The 19,540-nt window shown below is 37.6% G+C and overlaps 1 protein-coding gene across 1 annotated transcript in view; it reads left to right on the top strand.

The window, feature by feature from the left end:
• Positions 1-641: 641 nt before the first annotated feature.
• The window catches only part of myo10l3 (myosin X, like 3), a 66,625-nt gene continuing 47,726 nt past the window's right edge, over positions 642-19,540 (top strand). The window contains exons 1-2 of the mRNA XM_042731011.1: positions 642-938; positions 15,712-15,810. Coding sequence (XP_042586945.1) covers positions 918-938; positions 15,712-15,810 — 120 coding nt within the window. The 5' untranslated portion in view covers positions 642-917. The remainder of the gene's footprint in view (positions 939-15,711; positions 15,811-19,540) is intronic.

The raw sequence follows: 19,540 nt of genomic DNA on the forward strand, positions 1-19,540 counted from the left end.
TAGATTTGTAGGAAGTTTAAATTTGGGTGACTTTCCGAAGAGGACAGTGGTAATCCAGGCACTAAGTGGGTCAAAGCCATTCCAGGTTTTTCCCAAAATAGAATTCCCTGGATATCTACAGTATTATTTTTTCTCTCTGAATGCTCAGAAAACCCACAGTTTATTGTGTCATGAGTAATGGACTCCTTAAAACAAAGTTGAATTTTCACCATAAAAGTATTAATATAATAATATATGTCTAAATACGTTTGGGCAACCTCTGAGGACAATTGCAAAATCTCTATTCTGCCTTAAAATTTAAAACACAAATGTATATATATATTTTCCAGGCTTCACAATGAGGTGAATGAAGACAGCAAAAGCAGTAACAACAACAACAACGCATGCATTAATTGCATTAATTTAATTTGCTTTTACAGTTAAGCTATACAAAGCATTTCAGTATTGATCAAATAATAAAAAAGATCTTGGTGCCAGACCACTTCATTTTATATGTAAGGAATTCTCTAGCTCGGAGTCTCATGCTGTTATATGCAGCTCTAGCGCTCTCACACGGGTGTGTCTAGTGGGCGCGGTGTCGCTGCCAAGCCCCGCCTCCAGCAGTCATACCCAAATGAGCCGGTGGCCTCTGTGTTTTCTCTTCACAAAGATACAGAAGCGCACGCCGCGCGAGACGAGCCGGACCGCTGCTGGGATAAACGCGAGCTTCTTCTAATATACACAAGAGACCAGCCCTCATAGCGGCTTCCCAATCAGTTTGTCAAGAGTCTCTAAAGAGAGCTTTAAGCTTATTCAGAGGAATTACTGTATGGACGGTGCGATGGGAACTTCAGCTGTATGTTAACCGCGTGAATGAAGAGCATCTCTACAGTCAGTGGTACCCTGAGCACCAAACACCGGACAGAACCTTAATACAGATGGATACCTTCTTTGTTGAGGTGGGTGGAAAACTTGAACACTTCACTGGAACCATCTCTCCCTGTTTCCTTTGTGATGGTGCTGCCTTTAAAAGGATGTTGCTGAGCTTACATCAAGTTTTGATCACTTTGCTAAATTATACTGTCTTGAATAAAAACATTTAAACAAGTATAATATATATATATATATATATATATATATATATATATATATATACGTTTTAATTTTTATTTATATTTTTTTTTTTTTTTATGTTTGATATATTTAATTATTTATTTTTATATTTTTTTTTTTTTGTGTATGAATATTTATATTTATTTTAGCTAAATGAATCTTAATAATAAACTTATATTTGTAATTTGTAAACAGTACTTGTTGTGTTTCATTATTAGGTGTTAAATCTGTTAGGACCCTCTGTCACTTCAGGTGAGAAAAAAACAGGGAATCCCTCCCACATTACCAGTTCAAAGGTTATTTAACACCGAATCACTGCCTTTGAAGATCACTAGTGCTTGCAGAAAAGCAGTGAACAAAATACCATCTTGATCCAGAGTAAAATGATCATAAATGCCCCAGTAAAGACCCCCAGGATGTGTTTCATGCCTCCCTCTGTCTGCTTTGCTCTTCAGTCTCTGTGTCAGCATGAGAACAGACCTGCTGGCAATGAAAGCTCAGACCTCACACACACCACACTGACCCACTGCAGCACTATTAAATAGATACTTATAAAGCATTTGGATAGCCGTATAAACCCCCTTCCGATATTTCAGACCACCATAGTGTAGATATAGAATTGGTAGACAAAAGAAATGCATTTAAAAAGCCCATACAATAGTTGTAGTCAGGTTTAAACAGGTACTTTTTGCACTGCATGTGTTATTCTCTCTTAACTTTGGTGGTCTAAAGGTTTTAAAGGGTCTAATTAAAGAATAGTTCTTTGTACCTCAGCTGTACATAGGCAGCTGTTTTCCACACAATCCTTTTACTTTATCATACAGAGTCACATACTCAGTATGTTGTATTGTGAGATATGAAGTCACAAAGCCGGGCTTTCATAGCAGAGCATTGGAGGACAACAGCAGGCCTAAATGGGAAGAGTAATTAAACATCTGTCTGGGATGGAGACACATCTAAGATTAAGAGCTTGGATCCACATGCATGGATGCAGCCGGAATGATGAGGCTTAGAAGTAGCAACGCAAACATTCCATGATTATTTATAGACATGGTCTGCTGTCAGGAGGAAGTTCCCATTCATTGGCCCATGCAGCGGCCAGTGTGGCTATAATTAATCTGAAACATTGAAAGCATTTCTACATCAGAATTATTGAGGCATGAGTTGGTTTGGAATTATTAAAACAATGTGTCTGATAATCAGGATGGATTTTTCTGAGCTCTGACCTTAAGATTCTTCACTCTGCTTGTATGATTTGTAATTTAGAGTTAAGCTAACATTCCCGCTGTTTTGTTTCACTGATATGTCAAAGCATTGCCTTCCTTCCCATCTGAAATCCACGCTTGGGACAAGGCATGATGATATTGCCAAATCCCTAACTTCCCCTCCAAGCGGTGTTCTCCTTCAGACAAGCCCTCATCCTTCCTCTGCCAGCTGCTGAGTCACTAGACTACTGAATACTCAGAGTGCGTCATTTAGATCATCCTGCTGGAGCTTACCTGTCCATGCCCACTGATCCTTATGACTAAGTTTGGTTGTTCCCAGACAGACTAGTGGGTTTGTCCACATGGAGAGATTTATGAAGCATGGGCTTCCCGTTCTACTCAGCACTCCCACCTGTGATAGTCTCATCAAGGCTTTTAAACTGAGAGTTAACCCTGTGTTCCCCTAGAACAGTGTGTTTTAGAAACATAATTAGAAACTGTCATTAAAAATGTATAAAAAATTAACTTAACTGGGTAATTTAACTTTTATGTTTAGAGTGTTATGGATAGTTCAGATGAATAACTTCAGTTATTTCAGCTACTCTTGCATCATTTATTGGAATGAAATTGTGGAGTCACACAATTATGGGCACTCATGCCCATCCATAGCGTGCACAAATGTTTATATTTCTCATTCGCATACTGATTTGAGGAATGCAGTTCATTCCTCAAACAGCACCTGTGTCCATTCATTAACAGAACCACAAATACATTTCCAGCTCAGTGTCAACTATGTTAAAAATACCCACAAAGTCCAGAGGAGCAACCTAAAAAAGGGATCGATGTAGTGATCATGTCGCCTGGAACAACAGCTGACCTGCTTTAAAAAGGGATTCCTACTTTTAAAGTGTCTCTCGAAAGAGTGTCTCACATCCAACACCAGATTCCTTTTCCAGATACATTCCTGTCCTGAGGATCTCAGTCTCTTTAACCCTGACCCGAGATTCCTAGCCATGCCTTCTAGTCGCCCCATAGAAGATTTAAAGTTCCTCTGGTTTGGGTTTCACACTATTCTTCTCACTGAGGCTTTAACTTCCTCAGGCAACCTCTTATGTGCTGAGATGTTGATGGCAACTGAAATCGTAGCTTTTCCTTTTTGCTCTGTTGGGTGTACTAGACAGGAAGAACAAAACAATAAAATTGATTTTTGTGTTCCTGTTCTCTGCCACACCTATTTTGTTCATCAGACCTTTCATGGGTATATCTCTTCTTAAGGAGAATCCATATATCAAGAGTGTTTTAGGCTTGTTTATTATCAATAATAAGTCTGTTATAAGGTTCCAGGCACCCACTTGCATCGTTATAATCTCTTATTATGACTAATCAGTCACAGGATTGACTGTATGTGCTCAGTAAGTGCTTTCGTCATGCTGCAGGTCGGTGTGAAGAATTATGGATTGTCCTCTCACACATGCAGGAGTTATTTCAGTTGAAACCGGATTGCTAGTTGATCCAGTCTTGAGCAGGAGTGGGGCTATATGAGTACAGCAGCAATCCCACAAGGCCATATTAATCCCTTTCACTGTGGCCTGGACTTTAGCAAGGCTTGCTTATTCTCAGGACTGACTTATTTATTAAAGCTTGTCTGTTGTACAGTTTTTGTGTGTGGATTTTGACAGGATTTATTCTTTGTGACCAGTTTTTTACATTGTTATTAGGTTGTAGTGTGCATCTGGATGCAAACCCAGATGGATTCACCCCAGTCCAACTCTTTGTTCAGTTTGTGGGCTTAATTGGTCTTGTGTGGCCAATCTGTTGTTTTATTTTTTGTTCATTATGGAGTTTAAGTACCTTAGCTGTCTAAATTTGCAAATGCCATTCTTGTTTTTTTTTATCCAAAAAAAAAAAAAGATGTACTCATCACAGCATGGTGGTTTTGGAGCCTATTTGGAAACGTTGTGCAGTAAACCAAAATATCCATGGTTCAAGAAGTATTAAGCATGACTCAGTAAGAACACATCCCTTTTGGTGAGCTATATTGAGTTTATTTGTTTAAGACATAACAGCAATTTTAAGCTACTGAATATAGTAAGTGTAGACATGCACTAGACTTGTCTGATACATTCAGTGTATGCACATAGCATTTTTTTTTCTAAAAAACATTTTTGGAGCAATTTTATGACTCAAATTTGCTATTTCAGAAACACTATTAAAGCTATGCCATTGTACGGGACTGATTCTTTTTAGACACACTTTGCAGTGCCTTTTGAAGGGCGGGTGCGTGTAAATAGCACTTCCTCTGTCATCTCCTTTGAGGCCCGTGTGTGCACTGCACCCCTTCCCCCTTCATTTCTTAATACTTGTACCTCTGCAGTTGTATCTCCATCTGCCGCTGCTCCTGCCCCCTGCTGAGGTACAGTGGCCATGGATCCTTGCCATCAACACCAAATTGAGCTTATTGAAAAGGCTTTTGTTTTGCCTAAGGGGCAAATTATGTGGAAGTAGTTGCAAGTTTGTGCCAATATACCATTCAGGCCTTGAGGACTGTTGAAGGTTGTCTGGTTGAGAGAATTTTTGGTCGATAGTGTTTGTGTTTTTCATCTTTTTTGTAGTCACTGTATGTGTGGCACCAGAAGAATGGCTTCATATGAAAATAGTCATTATGATAACTCCAAAATGTGATCATATAGGGTTAATTTCATTTTAGCCATCTGATTATAGACTGTCATTTGTTTTCTATGTTCGTTTTTTGAACTAGTCATGCTTTAAGTTTTTTATTCTTAAAAACAGGGTCTTTGATGGGGAGCTACATTTAACAGATTTTCCTCACCTTTACTGAGCAGAGATCCCTTTCTTCTTTTTAGACCTGTGAGAGTGCATGAAAAAACAAATGATCTGTTAAAACCCTTATAGAGGAAGCTCGGTGACTTGAAAAACACGGTGAATCTTGAAATGTTTTGGCATAATAGAGCATCTGTACAATTATCACCCACTCGGGGCCAATAAATTAGTCCAGTAGACCCACCTTTTCATAACAGCTGTACCATCCCATCCTTCCTGTCCTTCTGGTGACGGTGCAGCATTATTTATGTGCCCCTGTCAGCGGTTGTAGCTCGGGGCACTGAGAGCAGACGGGTTTAGCAGACAGGCTTTAAAGGCTCTGATTAACACAATCAGTTCTTGCGCTGTAGTCTGTTCACACGAGACGGTCCCTTGACTGGACCCCAGGAAGATTCACAGGTGGCCCTGATAAGCCTCATTTTCACTGAGGTCTATACACACAGGTTACCATAAAACAGAAGAGATGCTGGGTATGGTTAGTCGGGCAGGACATTTATATGACATTTTTTATTGATTTTTATCTGATATTTTATCATGTTTGCTTATATATTGTACTCATCTCTTTTTTTACATATATATATATATTTTTAAATGTACTAGGGGATTGTCTCTAAGGAGATTAAGCAGTTGCACAGCTGACATGTAATATCATCCTTCAATTTAAGCTTGTCAAACCTGCTATGACCTCACAATGATTTGTTTCATAATAGTTGGAATGTTATTCTGTTAATGCTAGCACACCACCTGTGACTTGACCTGGACTCCTCAGCTCCATGGCGGATATGTTTAAGTTAGTTATGAAAATTTAATGTTTCTTGTATATCTATGCCTATATAATACAGGACTTATCTATTTTCTGTGGTAGTTTTGCAGTTAAAGAAATGTGTACACAATGCATGCTATGCAAAAACAAATGTCATTGGTTCTCATGCATCAAGCAAGCACTTTTGAGCTTCTGTTGACCATATTTGATGTGCTTTACGTATGTGCCTTGATTAGTGTTTATATGTGGAAATTATATAGCCTTAAATTATTATGTTCATCATATAAAGTGATTGTGTTAAACTTGGATTCATGTGGATTACTTTCACAATGTTTTATGAACATTTAAAGAAGTGTAAAGGTTTTTGAGGAAAGAAATCTCTTCATTTTGTTTGGAAGACGAACAAAGTCAGAATTGTTATTTGTTAGGTGTATGTCAGTTTAATAGAAAGAAATATCCATAATCCTTGCTTACTTGGAGACCAAGAGTATCTTGAGTAAAAAAAAAAAAAAAACATGTAATTGTTTATCCAGCCCAGATGGCGAGTTTCCTATTTTAGCACGAGTTTTGCCCTGTGATTAAGACATCACGGAGAGACATCTGTGAATAGTCATAGGTTAAAAAAACGAGTTCAAGCATCCTGCCATCCCATTAAACTGCAACCGTATTTAAGAATATTACCCTAATTGAGTCCCTCTGCATTGTTGTGAAACCTATGTTGAAATAACTGTAATTAATTTATTTTTATGTGACTTTAAATGTGTCTGTAAATGGTGTTTAAAATGGTTATAGTCATCATTACATGATCAGCAAGCTAGCTGTGTTCAGCTTGAGGATTTGGAGCCCCAACCAACTCCTCCATCAGAGAAATACACTTCTCATTATGTTCTCAGTGGGTAGCGCAACCTGTGTGGCACCATCACTGTTATTTGCTGATGTATGATGGATGTTGGAATAGTTTTATTTATTTTTTTTTTTTTGCAGAACACCAGTAGGTAAGTGATCCATGTGGCAAAAATAAAGTGTACAGTCAAACAGTTTATGAGACGGTTTAATGCTTTAAAACTTTAAAACACTTTTTTTCTTACTGCTGAAAATTAGATATTTACTCTGAAATAAGATTTTTTTTTCGGTACATCACCAGTGTAACTTCTACATCACTCATGTCAACGTAGGCCATAGTTACAATAAACATTTAGCTTGACTTTATCTTGTGGCTATTTTGGGAAAAACAGTAGGGGAGCATTTTACCCTATGGGGGTGTTTTCCCCCACTCCACCCTATGCGTTCCCTACAGTGTACACAAAAAAACTGAAATAGATTTTTGTGGTATTAACAGGAAAAAAAAACTGCCCAATCTAAACCACTTTTGTATGTGGTTTAAAATTAAATTTTATGTTTTTTGTCATTCATTGGTTGATAGATTGTTGTTACATTTCCACCAGTCTTTTCAAAAGTCTATATTGCTTGCTTAGTTGTGGTACCTGCAGCACCAAACGTTACATATTCCCTTTAATTTTTTTTGTAATGTTGTCTGAACCTGCTACTGAAGAGAAAAATATATTTAGACATATATAACTTGTAGTTTGAATAGTTGGTTTTAAAAACTGGATTTAATAAAAAATCCATCCAATTCAATATTTCTGTACTGTAAACAAGACTGTCTACTGTGTAGGAGTATTCAACCACAAGTTTCATTTACTTAGTACAATACAACCTGTCAGTAACTGACTGTTAATCACCGTCTCTTTGCTTTATGCAAATCAGTCAAACATCTCAGTTGTAAGGTTAATACCATTAAGTGTCACAATCTCTCAATGCTAATAGCACTCTTTCTGTTTATTGTCTGGTTTGGGGGAAGTCTGGGAAGTGTCCTTCCCCTGGGGCCACAATCTCTCCATTAGCTAATTTCTGATCAGCTGCACCTTCCATCATTTATTCATACTGCTGTCAGCCTGGTGACGGAACGTCAAGGCTGTTTATCTGATCCTTTACAAAACACTTCTCCTTCTCTGACTCTCTCTCTACTGTCAATTCAACTGTGAATTTACATGTTCTAAATTCTTAATGTTGTAAATGTATCGCTCGAGCATGACATAAGGGTGCTTGTTGCAAATTATTCCTGAAATATGTCCCAGAGTTTAAGAATGTTTGAGCTCACCATCAGGAGTTTTATTCCACAGGATGCTAAACGTCCATTTCGGCTGGGACCCTGATTTGAGGTGAGGCAAAGCATGATGTCATGCAGGTCTGGGGAGGTTGAGGTTGACACGGGGTAGGGAGAGCTGTCTTAGTTTCACTTGGCGGTAGCATGTGACATACAGTAGGCATCCTAAGGTACAGTTTCCCCTCTTGCACTAGATTGGGCTTTTGCTAGTCTTTTGTGTGGTTCAGTTGCTCTTGTCATGCATTTTAATGGAATCCAGAGTTGGACTATTGAGCAGGAGCAAAAGTAGTTTTGAATATTACATTAATTTTTGTAGTCTTCAGGAAGCCAGTAAAACAGTAGAAACATTTATGTTATTTATGTTTATAAATATACATAAAGTATGTATTATTTTTGTTTATGTTACAATAGATTTCCATTTCAAATAAACGTGTTCTTTCAAATTCACTAATTCTATTCACCAAGTAATCCTGAAAAAAGCAGCAGTAGTATTAATCAGAACAACTGTTTTCAACAATGATAATAAGAAATACTGAGCAGCAAATCTGCATATTAGAATGATTTCTGAAGGATCATGTGACACTGAAGACTGGGGTTGCAGTGGGTACTGAAAAATAATGGAGACCATAAGAGACTTATTTTAAAAACATTTAAAATCTTGCTGGCTCCAAACCTTTTAATGGTAGTGTATACCTAAGTGTGTATTTCATCATTTAAACAAGTAAATCTCTTACATAAATAAGTGCTTTGATAGCTAGTTACAGCTTTAAATTCACTGATTTTCAAACACTTACAATCTGAAAGCTAAAAAATCTTAAAGGGGTCATGAACTGAGAAATCAAAATTCCCTTGATCTTTTGATATATAAGAGGTTATTGTGCTATAAAAAACCTTCAGAACTCAAAACTTTCTCCTTAGTCTAAAAACAGCTTATATTGGAGTTATTCTGCCAAAATGACAGCTTGTGGAATGTGCCACTCTGTGATGTAATACTGTGGCTAAACACCGCCTCCGCAGAAGAAGATAATGCCTGCTTCTACATCGCTGTTGAGTGTCCCCGCCCCCCGATTTGCATATGTAGTAGGTAAATGACAAGAGTGGCAAATGCAGGTCTGCGGAGAATCCAAACAATAAACTTTATTTGATTAACTTTATTTTAAGTGCCAAACCACATCAGTAAGAGCTCAGTATTTTATTCACTTCATTTTACCGCAGATTTGTTTACAAACAAGGCGCAATTTGACACAGGATTTTCAGAAAGATCGAAACTAATAGACAATGTTGTGCCGACTATATTGGATTCGACAGTAATGTTGCGATACACATGAGTAACTGTTTTTGTTACACTGACACTTTTGCTTTGTCCGTTATTACAGATTGTTTGATATGTACTGAGTATTTATGTGTCCATCTGTGAGGGATGTAGGCTGTCAAACATACACAACACAACTGTTCAATCATAACAGTGGTCGTTTACTTCCGAGTCCACATTCTGCCACGCCTATTCAAACAGAGCGTTCTGATGATGGGGGTCAAAACAGGACTGAAAATAGTCTATTACTTCGAAATTATGTTTTATTGATGCAACAATATTGATAACATAAGTGGACCTCAGAGAACAGTACAAAATAATTAAAAAAGGCAGTTCATGACCCCTTTAATAAACACACTAGTTGACCTCAGTAACCCGCTAGGCAGTTGTTGACTGTCCTAACCCAACCCTAAAGGTTATGTCAACACTGTTCAAATGACATATGTAGATCTGGAAGACTTTAAACTTGAGCCTGTAAGGTCAGCAGTAATTTCAGTCCATCTAATCAGATACCAACCCGTAATCTCACTCATTTCTTGGCCAATTTCTCATCATTTCTGTCACTCAGTATTCCTCAGATCAAATCCCTGATCCTGGACACGTTTCTGCAACTTAACTTAAATCTTTCCAGTGACTAGTGACTGATTTTAAATACAAAAGAGCAGTTTTCTGTTAGCTTTGAACTGTCATCTGCCATGTTGCACAGTAAATTAACAGTTGGATCAGTAGAAGTCCTAATGATGGAGAAAAGTTTTGCTAGAATTAATTCATAGAAATGCTTTGCATGGTTGGTTTTTTGCTCTATTACTGTCTCAAGATAATTGCAATGAATATAGCATAGTGTTATGCAACAGATTAAACCAAGACTCGTTGAGCTGTCTGCAGCAGTGTCAGTCAGTGTTGAGTTTCCTCAGACAGTTCACTCTTCAGTATAGCTGAGGCCCTCAGTAACGTAAAGAGCTCTTCACATCTGCACAGCTGCACTGAAGGAGAGCCAGAGGTCAGCGGAGGTGTCAGTATTGTTATGATAATCTGAATAAATGTCACTGTTTGAGATCTAAACAGTGTGCAGAAATCTCTTTGAAATGTTGCGTGACCAGCTGCTTTCTGAAAGACTCTTTATGATATTTGTGAAGTCCACAGGAGTTCTCAAACAAGTTTTCTCAAACAAAATGTCTAGTAGTTCTGGTAAGTTCTCTGTCCCTCTGTCTCATGCATAATCGGTCATCCCAGGCTAAGTGATAGTGTGAGTGGAAAAAAAATTAATTAGCTTCGGACTAATTGCCAAATAACATCTAATTTTGTGGATGTTGATTAGTTTTCTTTTGTTGAGCTGATTGGATCACTCGATACTCTTGGTCTTGGGCTTCCTGCCACAAGGAGAAAGAGACACGCCACCTTGCACTGTGTAGTCTCATTAATGATTGAGGCTCATTAATTAGCAAATCTCCTCCAAATTTGGCACCGTTAAACACACAGAGGTAATAGTAGCCTTTTGTGAGGGTTCAGAGTGACGGAGCGTTTTAAACTGTGTTTTCTGTTTTAAAGGGCAAGGGACTATTTTAACAGTTAAGTTAACAGTTAAGATCCTTTGAATTTAATTCATCAACTTCGACTAAATGATTGGAGAATCCAGAGAGTAGTCTGTCGTTTCACTGGAAGATTCAGTTAAGACATTCTGATTAAAAATGACAAGATCAAAACAGTTGAATTGGTCATAAAATAATTAAGATATGCTTCGTACTGCAGAGCAGAATGTTAGTTCAGAATGTTATAGTCTCCAACTATAATGCAATATGATATGAAGGAGTTATTTTGTTTGCACGTGTGCTGCAGTTTGACAGACAAAACCCTGCTTTGCAGTTGCCCAGCTGGCCTTTGTTGAGGGATTTCCGCTCGGCCGGCCTCTGGGACCCAAGCATGACCATTCTGCTTTGAGACGGCCGAGGTGATGGAAAGGTGTGGGGGAAGGAGGGGATGAAATGATGGAAGTGGAGGAGAGAATAGAAGGAGGAGGAGGTTTGTGTTTCTGTGACCATCTGTTGCCTATACAATACGCCCCGTGCACAAAGCAGGTTTACACTGCTGTGCTTTCAGAGGCATGCATCATGGAGCTCGCTTCTGGAAAATCTGTTAACCTCACCGCATAATTGATGACATCATGCGGTTTGCAGCAGTGCCAGTGGAAACATGTCTGGTCTTAAACGTTGTCATTATAGTTGGGATATTATAAGACTTTCAGAGTTCTTCTTCTCCTTTGAGTTCTCTCAAAATAAATATGAAATACAGGACCTCAAGGAAGAACCCGTCGTTGCTGTTTCAGCATGATTAAAAAAAATAAAAAAAACACGGTAATGCAGTAAAAAATGCTAATGTTTTGGGAAAAAGATGATTGTTGAGCACAATAGCTCTACTTGGCCAGATGCTATAACTGTAATTTATCTCTGTCCATACTGCCTTTAAATGGGGTCATGGGGGAAAAGTCACATGTTTTGGTGCTACTTGACATTGAGTGTCCTTGAGTAGAGAGCATCTGTTATTTGGCTATATTTCTCTCTCTAGACTTGAAAGATCAATTGCTAGGGTGGTTGTTTACTAGCCCAAGTCAATGAGTTTCTATGATAATCTGCTCCCTAGATACAGCTTGAGATATGTAATATATTTCACCCGTTTTATCATCCACCAGGCAAAATCATCAGTCTGATTGCTTTGAAAAGTAGTTGCATGGAGGTATTATTTATGTGTATATATGTACAAGTTCACATGGTCATGTTTAATTTTTTTTGTCCATTTTTTCATAATGCCTAACATTAATTATTTGAGTATTCCTTAGGGAAACATTAAGATTATCCTTGAATATTTCATGAAAGCTAATCCTTATTCTTCCACAACATAATGATAGATTTCAGCAGTCTGAAACACAGTTATCTGAATCATGAATAAGTTAATACATTAGTTCTTCCCATGCCAGTTTTTTTAATTATTATTATTTATATGTAGTAATCATTATAGTGCCCAACCAACAATACCCATTTATTTATGGTAAATACAGCTGGATTATTATCCATTATGTGATTTATCTTAATTTGCAACAGTCATATTTTTGTATGTTAGTTTTTGAGTTGGTTGCATGCACTAATGGTTTTATTCACTCTCATATATATTTTATTATTTTTCAATTAAACACATAAAAGATGAAATAATCCCACCACTTTTAATGCAGTAAATCAACTATTGCAAAAGCTCTTATGTTTACTTCCTTTAATCTATGAGATTAAACACAAGTAATTCAATGACACCATGTGCCATAAAGTGCAAATGCTGTAAATTAGAATTATATAACAATGGCATCTGATCTTCTTAAATCCATAGACCCTGCTTCGGATGTAATTCAGTTTGTTCAGGTCACGTGAAGCAGCTTTTCCGAGTCCTGTGCTTAAGTAATTTTCCTCTCGTGCCAGTCACAGACCTGGCTGATCTCGCTCATCTGATCCATGATTCCAGCTCAATAAAATCATGCCCTTTAGCTGTTTTAATTGTATTCCTGTAAAGTAAAGGTATTTTGTTGCCAGTGAACGCCTATGGCACACATTAACTGATGGAAGTAGTCATATTTAGTCTCACGCATGTGTGATGATTGGACATGTCAGAGAATTTGAATGTTGGCTTTCTTCCTCTGCTCGTCAAACAATAGGAACACATTAGAATACAGTTTTAACCTCCCCACCTCTTCTTTTCTTCAAGCCCTTTTAACTCAGTCCCATAGCCCCAAAGCATTAGTGCTACATTTAGGAAGGCTTTGAGGCTTTTTTTGAAACCTGAAAAAGATCCTGTTGGTACAGGACATGATGCTGTGTGGCACATATTGAAAAGAGATGACTCAAAGGTAAACTTCTGTAGTAGTAAACAAGACAGACATTTCTTCCAAAAGCAAAAGAGATGCTTTTATGACTCTCCAAAAGAGGAAAGAAATATTATGAGATTGATTATGGTGGTCAGAAGAGAGAAAGATCCATCATTTTGTATCACTTCCTCAGTATGTAGAAATACATACACAGCAGTATAAACTTGTTTTCTGTAATTTAATGCAAGGCAAAGTATAGTAATTTAACTGTACTGTACATTACATTTATTTTAAAAGAAAAGAAAATATGTTAGTAACTGTAGACTGTGGAGATGCATCATGTGAAAAAGGTCCATGGAATTGAATGGGGACTAGGTGTTGTCAAGCGCCGAAAATGTCAGGGAATTGCATAAAACTTGTGCACTATATTCCAAGTCGTATGATGTTATGCAATAGCTTTGTGATGAACAAACTGAAATCTAACCACCATTTTTTTTTGGAAAATAGCAGCATGAACATTCTTATAAATGTCCCCTTTTGCATCCAACAGAAGAAGGTAAGTCAAATGGGTTTAAATAGCTATTGAAACATCATGATTGTGAGTAAATGATGATAGAATTTATTTATGGGTCAACTATGCTTTAATGAATGCCTCCACTTGAAGCCTTGAATGTGTCTGACCTCATTATAGTCCACATCTCCTTTCCAGTGTATCATATGTCTATGATCATCTTCATACCGTGTGTTTTGGAAAGAGTGGATGTATATTGTGCGTGTGCCTGCACATGCTGCCTACGGGACCCAGTGCTCTTGCACATGTCAGGTCATTATTAATAGTTAATGAGGATTGATATCCCTGAGCTCTGACCTTGGGGCTTGGGTTTCCTGGTGGAATCTGCTCCCATTGATCCTTTGGTTCTCATGTGCTGTTGGACAAACTACTCTCTCAACACTCCATTGGCTGTCTGAATGGCTGCGCTGTGGAGATTTATGCCTGTCAGAGTAAACGCGAGGGCCATCAGAACCTGGCACACCATACACACTAAAAGCCCATTCACACCAAGATCGATAACTATAAAGATAACTCAAACTATATTTGTGTGATTCTGTTTATTATAAGCAGTTCTGTCATCTGTCGCTTTAAATGTTTAAGCTATTTAAAGTCAGGTGGATGCTGATTGGCGATCAATGTTTTTATCGATCATCAGCTGAAAAAAATTGTTCGGAAAGTGATTCCAACAACATGAATTGTCTACGTCATTGTTATTATTATAGTTGTGGTATTAATGTCCCTATTCCTCTTGAATTAAAACACTTTTTAAAACTTTATAGTTATAGTTGTCATTATCGTCCTTGGTGTAAGTAGCTCTTAGGACGGTGTTCGGGTTCTCAACAGAAGGAAATGACTAGTGGTCTTAGCAGCCAGACTTGTGTCTTCCTGTTTTTACATGATCTCCATATCTGCATTCTTGGCCTTCCGATTGAAAACATGGAAGCTGGCGGCTTTGTTTAAAGCATGCCACACAATTAGACAAAAGCATAGCTAGACCACCCTTTCATTGCAGCTGTTTTCATCATCAGAGATTTTGAACAAAAATCTAAATTCTGTCAGCATTTACTTACCTTCATGTCATTCCAAACCTATGTTGTTCCAATATTGTTTTGGACCCTGTTAACTGTAATTGTAAGAACAAACTTGGGTAGTCCACAGAAAAAGGTTCAGTCAAGTTTGCTAAATTACATTCTAAATTACATTTAGTTTGCTAAATTACATTACTAAATTACATATGAAATTACATTTCAGAGTGATCAGACTTGGGATTTGATTTTATTGCCTTGGAGCCAGTAAGCAACCATCCAGAGCACCCTAGAAACTACTCAGCAATGTGCTGGTATCCACTCAAAACACCCTATTAAGGTGGCGAGTGCACAAGCAAAGGCCCCTTCGTAATGCTGACATGAGAAACAACCATCTCTTTTTACACCGAGACAAGTACAGGGTTTGGTGCTGCCAAAGGGCTTTACTTTGGTTTGCAGCATGTGCTGTTGGCATGAATAGTGTTCTGTAATGCCCATGTGCCCACAATGTGCCTTTAAACCCATTGGGAGGGAGCTTTTCCCAATCAAATGCACCACTGTGTGTCTATGAAATGAAAGCGTAGCGAGATAGAATGGCTGTGGTGTTTTAATGATTATGAAGGAAAGACCATGATGGGCTGTGGTTGAGATCACTGATTGCTATTGGATCAATTGAAATTGCTCAGTGATATTCTCTCTGTATCGTCATGTTCTGTCCTCAGCTCTTTTTAGAATCACAAAATGTTGCCTGCATGCTCCATAAACATACATATTTAATTTCTGTACCAGCCGCAATGGGAAGGAAATGTCTGCCGCCTTAGGTCGTATCTTTAATGCTTGTGCCTTTTTATGGCTGCTCTTGATTGGTTTGCTGTGTTTAGTGTCTCATACAGTCTGTCTGTCTTTTAGGGAGCTTGTGTGTGGGTGCGGGATAAGGAGCAGCTCATGCCCTCCACCGTCAGCTGCTGCGATGACCGGACCCTCATCCTCACCACAGACTATGGAGAGGTAATTAAGACTGTCTGCTTAAAACACATTTAGGGAACATCTTTAAAGGAGTATTTCACCTATTTTACCTTCATTTTAAGATCTTTAATATCCAAATTCCATCTTTATTTATGACTAAACAGGCTTGTGCCATTGTTTTTGGAATTATATTCTTAATGAATTGGACTGCCCATCTGTCTGAGAGAGATAAACATAAAGGTCTTAATTGTGTGAGGTTTTGTAGGTATGCTATAGTATGCTTTGACTGATCTGCAGTTTCTCACCGCTGCTGAAGGACCTTTGATATGAATAGCAGGAATGTCCATAAGAGAGCCAAGTTTAGCCAGTGCGTTTAATCAGTATGGCCCTCTGTTAAAGCTTTGTGTCTGGAGGAAATCCTGTTCTCATAGCACAATGAGAATGCAGGTCAGAATATATTTATCAGATGTGTGTCAACATGTAGCCTGTATGCTTTGTTCTGGTACTTCAGAATGTATGAATTTGATATACTGTTCAGCTCATATGTTTAAATATTCTTTGCAGACTTCATATGATACAATTTTTATTCTCCATCTCCATCAGTCTGTGTCTATCTATGTCTGTTTCTCTCTCTATACATTTGTCTCTTTATGCACTTAAAAAAGTCGGGGACCATATTTCAAAAGAAATTAGTACTTTTAATAATTAAGGATGCATTAAATTGATCAAAAGTGAATGTAAATAATAATAATTTATAGTGTTATAAAAGATTTTAATTTCAAATAAATGCTTTTTTTACTTTGTATTGATCAAAGAATCATGAGAAAAATATATCACTTTTTTAAGCAGCACAGCTTTCTTCAACATTGTTAACAAAAAGAAATGTTTTTTGAGCACACAATTTTTCTGAGGGATCATGTGACACTGAAGCTTGAAGTAATGGGCATTACAGTTATATTTTTCAAAATACATTAAAAAAACAGTTATTTTAAATAAAAAAAAGCTATATTTAACTTTTTTTACTGTAATTTTGCTCAAATTAATGCAGCCTTTGTGAGCATAAGAGATTTCTTTCAGCTCTCTTCCATTATTTCTTTCTCTGTGTTTAATCTATCTTTAGTACTGTTTATATGCCAAATGTGGAAAAAAAATTGGTTCTTTGTAACATATTGACAGAATATATGGATATATATCTTGCTAAATTCTGGATTTAATGCACATACTGAAATTCTTCTATATGCATTAACAAAAATGACTTCCACTTTGTGCAGCCCTCCTGTTCAGTCCAAATTCAGCCAAGTATACATTATGTGACCATAGAGAGGGACCACTCCAACTACAGCTGATCATGAAAAATTATATCTCTCATTTCCAATTGTTAACACCCCAAACCACAAGTTCGACTCTTACGGGGCTCACAACATGCAGTGCAACACCTGACTCATAAAACTGCATAGTAAAGTGTAAGTGCATGGGACCCCATCACATGTTTTATTTAACAAGCTTACTGTGGCATCCATGGTGAAGCAGGGGTTCGCAGAGATCAGGAGGGTGTGTGTGTGTGTGTGTGTGTGTGTGTGTGTCTGTCTATCTATCTATCTATCTATCTATCTATCTATCTATCTATCTATCTATCTATCTATCTATCTATCTATCTATCTATCTATCTATCTATCTATCTATCTATCTATCTATCTATCTATCTATCTATCTATCATTCTGTCTGTTGATCAATCTATTGTTCTGTTGTTTGTTCCGTCATTTTATCTATCATTGTGTCTATCATTTTATCACCCTATCTATCGCTATATCTTTCATTCTGTCACTGTATCTATCTGTTTTGGTCTGTATCTGTGTTTTTATCTAAAGCTGAATAATGACTGATGTATTAATACTGTACAATAAAGCTATGTTTGTAATAATTTTAGACTTAAAATGGTTTTAACACAGTTAGCAGCATATTATAGACTCTTGGCTTTCACTAAGTCTGTAGTCAGTGTTTTGTAAAGCAAACCCTGTGTTTTTCTGGGATTGCTTTGGGCAGGGTGTGACTCAGCACTGGTACAGCGGATGGGTTGAGAGAAGACTGCTTCCTGTGAAGAGTACAGCCATTTCAGCTGCTCACTACTGGGCCATCTCTGTCCTCCAGACCCCACCCACATCATGCATATTCATATCGGCCATGCTCAATAATACAGCAGGGTGTGGTCTTTCAAACACAAAGCCTCATGCAGCACACTTGCACGGAAGAGCAGAGAAACAAATATGCCAGTTACTCTTTTAATTACAGACCTTCAATTACATACACAAAAGCCTGAGTTAGATTAGAATTTATTCATTTTATTTAATAATATGTTTTATATACTATAATAGTATATTTACTATTAGTATATTTTAATTACATCATAAAATTATCTGTGCTTGGTTTGAACAGAATCCTTCCAGTATACACTGTAGAAATTATATTTATTCATTCTCTCAGATAGTACTTTTTTATGTGCTTTCTTTTAGTCACAATGGTGCATCAGTCAGCGGCGCTGCCCTCGGTGAAAAGGCCACATTAGGAAAACATTGATTGTGTGCTTAATAACTCCAGATCAATGGATTTAGCAGATGGCTTCACATGCACATGCACATTTAGGGGAGTGTGTTGGTGCTCACGCAAGTGGATTGATGTTGTATGTATGCTTAGTGTTTGGAAGACCATGAAAGCATTTATTGAATGCTAGGACTTGAAGTGTACAATACTTACAGGAAGGAATATGTCATTTCTCATACAAGTCATGCAAAATGAAATGAAGATTCACTATAATTCCTAATGCATAATCACTGAGGAAGTCTTGCTGCTGAGGAAAAGAGATAAACCTGCATGGACAATGGAAGCAGTTCCGCTAAACCACTAGAAATTTAGTGTCTTTCCAGTGGTTGCATACTGGAACACAAATAATAACTCCAGGAAATTCCATTTATTTATCTAGTACAGTGCATCATTTTTCAAACTGACTGCACTGGTTGTTTTTTCCTCATGTTTTATTGATGACCCCATCATCAGGATTCCCAATACTCCCAGGGCTGGTCCATTGCTTAGCAACCAGAGGTGATGTTCCCGTTTCCTGGCACACTGTCAACACTGACACCCATTGTCCTGTCTGAATGCCTGTAATGTGCTAATGGCTTTATGACAAGCGGACTCCCTGCCATGTGTCAATTTGCTGAGCACAGCAGGCCACTATAACCTGGGGCAAATAGATGATCATAGACGTTAAGTACACTCTACTGCCGTCTTGAAATATTCTCACAAATATCATGACAATTTGATTGTGTTTTGTAACATGTGGTAAGTTATTGTTGCTTTAGAATAAGCTCAGAACAAACAACAGCATTGGTATTTTCTTGTATGATAGCTTCCATTGTGTTTTAAATGTTCACCTGCGCTGTAGGCCAGTTTATTTTGTAGCTGTCATGCTGCTCGGTCAGATGTCATGTCCCTCTAATTGTGTTACACAGTCATAAGACATATTGCCTGACATCAGTGAGATGTCACAGAAGCAGAGGACAATGAGATGACACATGAGATGTTGCTTTGAGAGCCAAATTATCAGACATAAGGGTCTCGTTTGAATGTAGTTCAAGTTATAACAGTTAGGGGTTGGTAAGATTTTTAAAAAATGTTTTTGAAAAAAAGTCTCTTATGCTCACCAAGTCTGCATTTATTTGATTATGAAAACAGTAATTGTCACACGACAGTGGAATGAAATGCACGAGGAAGATG

Source organism: Cyprinus carpio, chromosome B9, assembly GCF_018340385.1.
Source record: "Cyprinus carpio isolate SPL01 chromosome B9, ASM1834038v1, whole genome shotgun sequence".
Taxonomy (NCBI): domain Eukaryota; kingdom Metazoa; phylum Chordata; class Actinopteri; order Cypriniformes; family Cyprinidae; genus Cyprinus; species Cyprinus carpio.